General features: G+C 43.6%; 1 protein-coding gene across 1 annotated transcript; it reads left to right on the forward strand.

The window, feature by feature from the left end:
• The first annotated feature begins 1,927 nt into the window (after positions 1–1,927).
• LOC101756068 (50S ribosomal protein L25) lies at positions 1,928–6,620 on the forward strand. The gene is made up of 3 exons (XM_004982374.3): positions 1,928–2,325; positions 2,744–2,873; positions 6,085–6,620. The coding sequence occupies exons 1-3, from the start codon at positions 1,960–1,962 to the stop codon at positions 6,318–6,320; spliced, it is 732 nt and encodes a 243-aa protein (XP_004982431.1). The 5' UTR covers positions 1,928–1,959; the 3' UTR covers positions 6,321–6,620.
• Positions 6,621–7,631: the final 1,011 nt, after the last annotated feature.

Genomic DNA, 7,631 nt, shown 5'->3' on the forward strand with positions numbered 1-7,631 from the left:
CAAAGAGGGGGTTTGCTGAGTGTAAAAAAAATACTCGGCAAAGAGTGGGGTTTAAAGAGTCACTCGGCAAAACAATAAATTTTTTCCTCTTTCCACCTTGAAATTTTTTCTACTCCTCACGTACAACATGTGCTACTCCATATTAAAGTTTGGTATATTTTTGAATTTGTTTGCTATATTTATTTAATTAATTGCATTTCAAGAAAAATTTTGGTATAAGTCAAATTTGAACAGCAAGTGATTCAAATTATAGAATAAAATGAGTAGAAAAATGATATTCATGTTATTTGGCCCAATTTGAGACATGACCTGTGAAATGAAAAGAAATTTCGAACATCTTGTTCAGGAAACACGACCACGAACGTGTGGCAGTGGTATTTTTAAATTGTAAAAAAAAGCAAAGTCTGAAAATCATGAGATTTGTCATGATGTGATGATATCATACGTGGAGGCTGTGGAAAATAATTGAGAAGGTTTTGCACATTTCGTCACGTACGATGTTTACAAACCGAAGCATCTCAGAAGAAGAATAATAACGTTGAGAAGGATTCGATAAGATTTGGAGTCAAAATGACGGTCGAGTTTTGATTTGACTATAAAACTTTTTGTAGAGTCAATAGAGAATATATATTATTTCATGTGAATTTTTGGCAATTTTTTGAAATTGTTGGATAATTTTTAATTTTTTTAAAAATAGATTTGCCGAGTGTCCTAGGTCAGACACTCGGCAAAGCAACCCTTTACTGAGTGTCACACCTAGGACACTCGGTGATTTTTTTTCCGCAGCGCCCAGGACATATAGTCCCACCGACCCAGCACCCCACCCGTCCCCCTCGTCTTCCTCCGCCACCCCTACCCGCCCCCACCTTCCTCTCCCTGTCACCGCCGCCCGGCGTCCGGCGCCGGCCCCCGCCGCCGCCCCTTTCCTCCCTCCCTCTCCTTCCCTGGCTTCCTCCCCTCCGCCCGGATCGCGCTGTCCTTCCCCAGCTCCCTCCCCTCCGACCGGATACGGCCTCTCCTTCCCCGACTCCCTCCCCTCCGGCCAGATCCGCGCCCCCTTCTTCCCCTCCGGCGCGGATCCAGCGGGCCCCAGCTCTCTCCCCTCCGGATCTGGGGTGAGCCAGGGGCGACGCGGGCCAGGGACGGCACGAGCCACGGAGCCGTCTAGGAGCTCCGGGAGGTGTCGGCGGCGGGCTTCCCCCCACCTCCCCAGATTCCAGTAGCGGCGGGGCTGGTGATGTGGCGGCAGCAGGGGCTGGTGGATCAGTGCAATGCTAGTAGATTGTGATGTCTGCATCAGTAAGCTACCATCGGTCTGACGAATATCTATAATTCCAGGCTGCATAATTATATAAGAGAATAAAATAAAGTAGGGTACTAGTACTACTCGGGTTTAATTAAGCGTCCATGTAGAGATGCTTCATGAACGAATGTAATTGACGAAGGTTAAATTTGCCTCCCATCATTTGCTGTTCGATGCTGCTACTAAACTATTCCAACAAAATGATCCGAATTTGACTGTATGGAGAGAGAATGTGAAAAAGCCTTGAAAATAAGCATATGATGACCAAGAACGGAAACAATAGAAACGTAAAGTTACTTGACCATTCTCAGAATTAGAGGCTCTCCACTGCTTTTCAGCCTTCAACTGCACACTGGAAAAAAAGGGAAGAAAAAATGACCAACAATAATTACTGTGTGCAGAACTGCAGATGGATTAAGAAAACTTTGAAGTTTGATTGTGTTGCAGTGCACTAGATGTTCGCTCGAGAAGCAGGCAACGAGGAGATAATGGGCTCAAAACGCCTGGCCCGTGAGTAAGAGAAGGCACGGCCGGTCCACTCAAGCCCTTCGAATCGCGAGCTGGCCCAACAACCCCTACAGCTAAAATCACCAACTGGCACAATCATGCAGCCGAGCCCATCTCCATTTTTGCTCCCCTAAACCCAGAACCCGAGAATGGCGCAGTGTCTCCGCGGCAAGGCCGCCGCCGCCGCCGCCGCCGGGGTGTCGGCGCCGTGGCGGCGGGCGGCCTCGGCGTCGTACCACCACACGATCCAGGCGGTGCCGCGGGAGACGTCGGGGCCGCGCGCCGCGGCGCGGGAGCGCCGCCACGGCCGCGTCCCGGCGGTCCTGCTCACGCTCGCGGGCGCCTCGCCCGGGAACGGGGTCGCCCACCGGAAGCTCCTCACCGCCGAAAGGAAGCAGCTCGTGGAGATGGTCAAGCAGTCGCCCTACTTCCTCTCCACACCCGTCCGCCTCCAGGTCCGCGCGGGCGAACGATCCAACGCCGTCGTGCACTCCGGCACCGTCCTCCCCATCAAGGTACTCGGGATTTTCTCGTATTCCCACCAAAGATTGCACCCATTGGCTGTGTGGCATTTAGAAAATCTAGAAATTAGTAGTAGCATCTTTGTGATCCGTCGGGGTAGGGGGCCGCTGGTCTGCTCACCTTGTGTTCGACGAAATGCTCGTTAGGGAAACTGTTGCTCGTAAATGTTGTTTGCTAAATGATAGCATGTAGGCTTACATATAGTTACTTCTTGTTCTCGTGCGACCTTCAAATAAATTCTTGGACCTACTGCCATCCTCCTCGTGTTTCCTCTATTGGTTGGGCAAAAATCCAAATGCTGGTTTTGGCAGTATGCTTCCTTACAGAAATTTTCTGTGCTTTGAGTATCAGAGGCCTATATCGTCTGGCATACAGGGGACTCTATGTGATGCATATGCTCTTTGTGTGCAGGTGCATAGAGATGAGAGTACCGGGCATATATTGAACTTGGTAATGGTTCAGGCAGATGAGGGAACAATGCTGAAGGTGAATTTGCCTGTTGAGTTCAAGGGGGAGAGTGCTTGCCCTGGGTTGAAGAAAGGTATTACATCTTTCTTTTTGTTTTTCAACAGCATTTCTTGGTATGCTCAGCATAGAAAGTGTAGATGGCATGCCAATCTAGAAATCTTCTTTTTCAATACTGAAACACATACTTAGAATTGTTGTCTTGCATTTCCTAAGTACATGGCTGTGGCCTGTGTGAAAATATTAGTTGTAGAGCAAGCTCTTTGATCCTCTTTGATCCTTGCTGGTGTTCAGTGAAGACTGAGGAACTGAGTACTTCAGTACTACATCCAGCCATGTAAACATGACATTTCAGACAGGCTGTACAGCTTGTTTTGTTCTTCATTTCCTTGTCTGAACATCAAGTTTTCTTGATTGGCAGTAGTATGACATGCCTACCTAGGCAAATCTATTTTTCATTAATGAAAGTCCGAAACAAACACAAAGAATTGTTTGCTTCCACAAGTAGATACAAAGTTACCCAAATACCATGGCTGCGTAAGAATAGCAAGTCATAGTAGATGGTGTAACTGCCTAACTGGCACTCATTGACTTATTTTTGTGCCATTACATTGTTCAACTTTCTGAATTTCTCATGTTTTCTTGCTAATGCCTAATGGACAGTGAAGAGCGAGGACTTGGATATGTCCTCTCTTCTATTGCATTTATCAAAGCACTTGAAATTGTCTGTTTCAAAAAGGAGCTTTAGTCAGTGTTGTGGATATCGTTTGTCGAACTAGAAGATATCTCAAGCTTTAGCTTGAGATTCCCTTCAAAATCATGTAGAGGTAATAGAGACTTCCTGATCATAGCATTTCTCTATCTGTCTGGAGTTGTTCAGAATTTGAGGATCAGACCTCTGCAGTTAAATGAAATGCTAAACTTAGATTGTTGCCATGCTGATCTGGTAAAAGGAGATTGTTACCATGTTGTTGTTGATTACAGAGGGCAATATGCATCTACTATTGTGGTGCAGAATATATCCACAATTTATAAACAAAATATATCATCTTACTTGTCCAAAACTTAAAAATAAAAAATGAGAACAAAATTGGCACTTGAAAGCCACTTTGCTCATCTTGCAGTCCGCATTGTTTTTGTGAATCTTGAGCCTGTCTGCATGTTATACTGGGGAAAATGGGTGCTGGATGGGGAGCTGAAGAAATTTAAAACATGACTTCTTCCAGTGATCATGTCACGAGCCATAACTAAGAATGGGGAAGCATGAGTTTTTCTGTGGATTCGGTGTAAACTTGTGTGAAAGGTCGTGTAAGGAAAAAAAACTACTATTGTCTATAAGGTTATCATGCCATGAGAGGGTTGACTTAAAACAAATCCTGATGCTTAAAGCCTTAAACATAAGGTCTCTTCAAACAATAACAGTACTGATGCTGTGCATGCAATATGCATGGCGTACCCAAACAACTTTTTTTCCTAATTATAGGAATAAATTGAAACCAATTAGCATGTTTTATGGGATATTTATGTATCATGAGTAGACCCTTCCATTCCTGCCATAAGCAGGCAGAACCCAATTTGATTGTATTTGTCTATAGACTTCTTTTGATTACGAACACATGCATATGTAAACAACTTTTCCACTGCAACATTCTCAAGTGTAGGTAAGTAAAAAATTGTGTGGTATCTCTTGCTCTTTCTTTACTTTTGTTAAGATATCACCCAAGTAAATACCAATTACCTGTCTCGGGATTCCAAAAATATAATCCTGGCTTCGTTCTTCCAAAACCACAAAAACAACAAGGCCTTTTAGTCCCAGGCAAGTTGGGGTAAGCTAATAAAAGTTCTACAGTAAGATATTACTCCCTGTAGGCATTCCAATAGCTTTATCCTAATTCACAAAACATTTGAATTTAAGGGGCATTTTAATAGTTCTATATACAAGGTTTGATGCATTTTTTAGATTCATCTGTTTTCTAGAAGTGGCATGTATATTCTCTATTATTTACTTCAGCATCAACTGTGGTCCTGGCCTGTCACTTGTCATTGTTTGTATCGAAACCTCTGGAATAAGGAATCAACCATGACTTTGGTACTCCTGCAATGATAAACTGCAATCAATAGGTCCCAAATGTGCTTCCGGTTATGAAAGCCAGGTTGATTGTGAGAGAGACAACTTCCCACACTCGACTCACTGGCCTGAATGCTGACTTCAATGTGCTTATTTTCTCGTCTCAATACATTGGTTTAGTCTTACCTGGGAAGCCATCATCATAGCTGCATGTTTATGATGCCATAAGTTCATAGCAGTTATTGCTTATTCTCAAGACCCTCCAGACTTGTCCTAATTGTTTAAGCAGCATTCAGTTAGTGCCAAACTGTCAAAATAATGAATAGAACTTCAGGAAGCATACAGCTCATAGTTGATATGCACAGTCAGTCGACGCTCTGAGCAGGGTAGGACATACTGGTTGGCAGATCTTTTCAAAATATTACAAGTTGGTATCTCTTGCTTTTTGCATTTGTCAGTTTCTTGAGTTACTGGACATGCTTATACATCTACTTCTGGGTTTTGAAGTCTTTCTTAGTAAGGTTTTGTTTAATGGTATGTTGGCTCGTTATATTAACTGACATGCACTGCCTTCTGTTATACTAAAGTGTTGCTTTTGACTTTGCGTAGCCCTCATGATTTAACCTGAGTGTTAGTTTGTACTTTGTATAATTTGTGGAAGTTGTAAAATAAAGGTTGTGAAAGTATTTCTATGAGAAATATACTTAATATCAATTTGTATAAATCTGAATGTATAAACTTGTTATTGCTCGAAGTTGCTCACTTCGATTGCACACATTCCATCGACACTTTTAAGTGGCCAGTTGATCATACTGCATGAATTACAGTTTGGTGGGAGTGACAAATTTATCTGACTGCAGTAATGAATAATACATTTGGCACTTTCTTGAAGTCTAATTGACTCAGGATGCTAGCAATATGCATCAGATTTGCCAGCTAAAATCTTCCTGTATATGTGCACCTAGGATACATACATGTTGTTCATTTTATCATTATCTTCTTTCTTAGCTACAAACCACATGACTATACAAGTCGAGCTACACAAAAATAGCTGGTGAAGGTGGAGTATTCCGGCATGTTCAGTATCTTCAGCCACTTGGCACCTTCATATGTGCAACGCCTAGCTCATACTTTGGTGTTCTTTGATGTAATTTGCTAGCTGTTGAATTACTTTGCTTTCTGTGCTTGACCTGACTATCAAATTCGATTGACAATGCAGGAGGCTTTTTGCAGAAAATAAGGACCAGCCTGGTGTATCTCTGCCCAGCTGAGCACATCCCTCCAAAGATTGAGGTGGACCTGGCGAATCTCGATGTCGGAGATAGGGTATTAATGCATAACATTCCCGTCCATCCATCGCTCAAGTTGCTGAGTAAAAACGAGACCATGCCGGTATGCAAGATCTTGGCCTCAAAGCCAGTTGAGTCGGAAACGATGCAAGATTTGAAGAGTTGATAACATTGTACCTGAGGTGGTACAACCATCCAGCAGTTCCACCTCTTGTTCTCAACTTCCTTTTTTTTTTGTTATCGGTTTGCTTGATTTCAATGTGGTAGTAGATTGAAACAAGTTATTGTCTTCAAAATAGAATGAATGAACCAAGCAAAGAACAATCACAAGAACCTTGTCTGTATCGATCGCTACAAAATAACATCCTTTTTCTCAGTTCAGGGACATGACATGTAAGACATTGTGGACTATTGTTTGCTGTGGCCTGGTGAATGGGCGACCTGGACATGATTGTTTTTAGCTGTATGCCTGTATAAGCTGCTCCTGCAATGGCTCACGATAAGTTCATCATTCCAACTGCGTGGTTCCTGTCATGATGTTATGCATTGAATGCTGAATGCGTGCACTCGATGAGGGAGATGGGCACTGCAATGGATGTGGGCTGTTGCCCTGTACGAGCGACCTTTTCATATTTAACCCTTCTTGTAGGCTTAAGTTTGTGGATCAGTCTCCAGTCACCGACCATCTGATCTTTTCTGGCCTGGCAGATGGACCATTGCTTGCATGCATGATCTTGTCCAGATGATGGCATCTGCATGCAATCTCTTTAATTTTCTCCATCTGGATGGTAACAGCTACAACGTTGTTCTTCATGTGGTCATGTTTGTTGAGACATGTAATCAAGATGCCCAGAAGGGAAGCGTGCAGAATCATATTAATTTCTGTTGCATTGCAGTTTGATACATACCTTATTTGAACCTGTTTCTTGCTGGTCGTTTAATTTTTCAGTATCCTTGTGCTCATAGACTCATAGTTGCAGCTTTACCTTCATATATGCACGTATATCTCGTATGTCCTTTTTGGCCCAGACAGCAATGCACTGTTGTGTAAGTCAGGACGCGCAAAAGAACACTTGTCCTTTTGGACGAGTCCAATGATTGAAAGATACCACTAATCTTTGCACAGGTCTCTCACAAATTACAAAGATAGCGCAGACTGAGGGAATGGCGACAGCTCCTACTGCTAGCGTTGGTAACTGCATAGCGCCGGCAGATAGTCGTGGCAATAACTCCAAAACCGTGCCCAGGAGCAGCAACAGCAACAACAACTAGGGACTAAATTCAGAGGTCCCCAGAGTTAGATACACCAAAGCGACCCCGTCTGTTTCTGCATTTAAGCCATGGAATTCCATGGAGAAAATTGCTGCAGGAACAAAGGGTTTTCCACGATAAATCGGTGTGCGCTGATGCGGCTGACAAGGAGGGACCGGGTGGTCAGTCACTCCTTGTGTAGAGGTCTGCTTGTACGTGTAGCAGG

Source organism: Setaria italica, chromosome IX (assembly GCF_000263155.2).
Source record: "Setaria italica strain Yugu1 chromosome IX, Setaria_italica_v2.0, whole genome shotgun sequence".
Lineage (NCBI taxonomy): Eukaryota > Viridiplantae > Streptophyta > Magnoliopsida > Poales > Poaceae > Setaria > Setaria italica.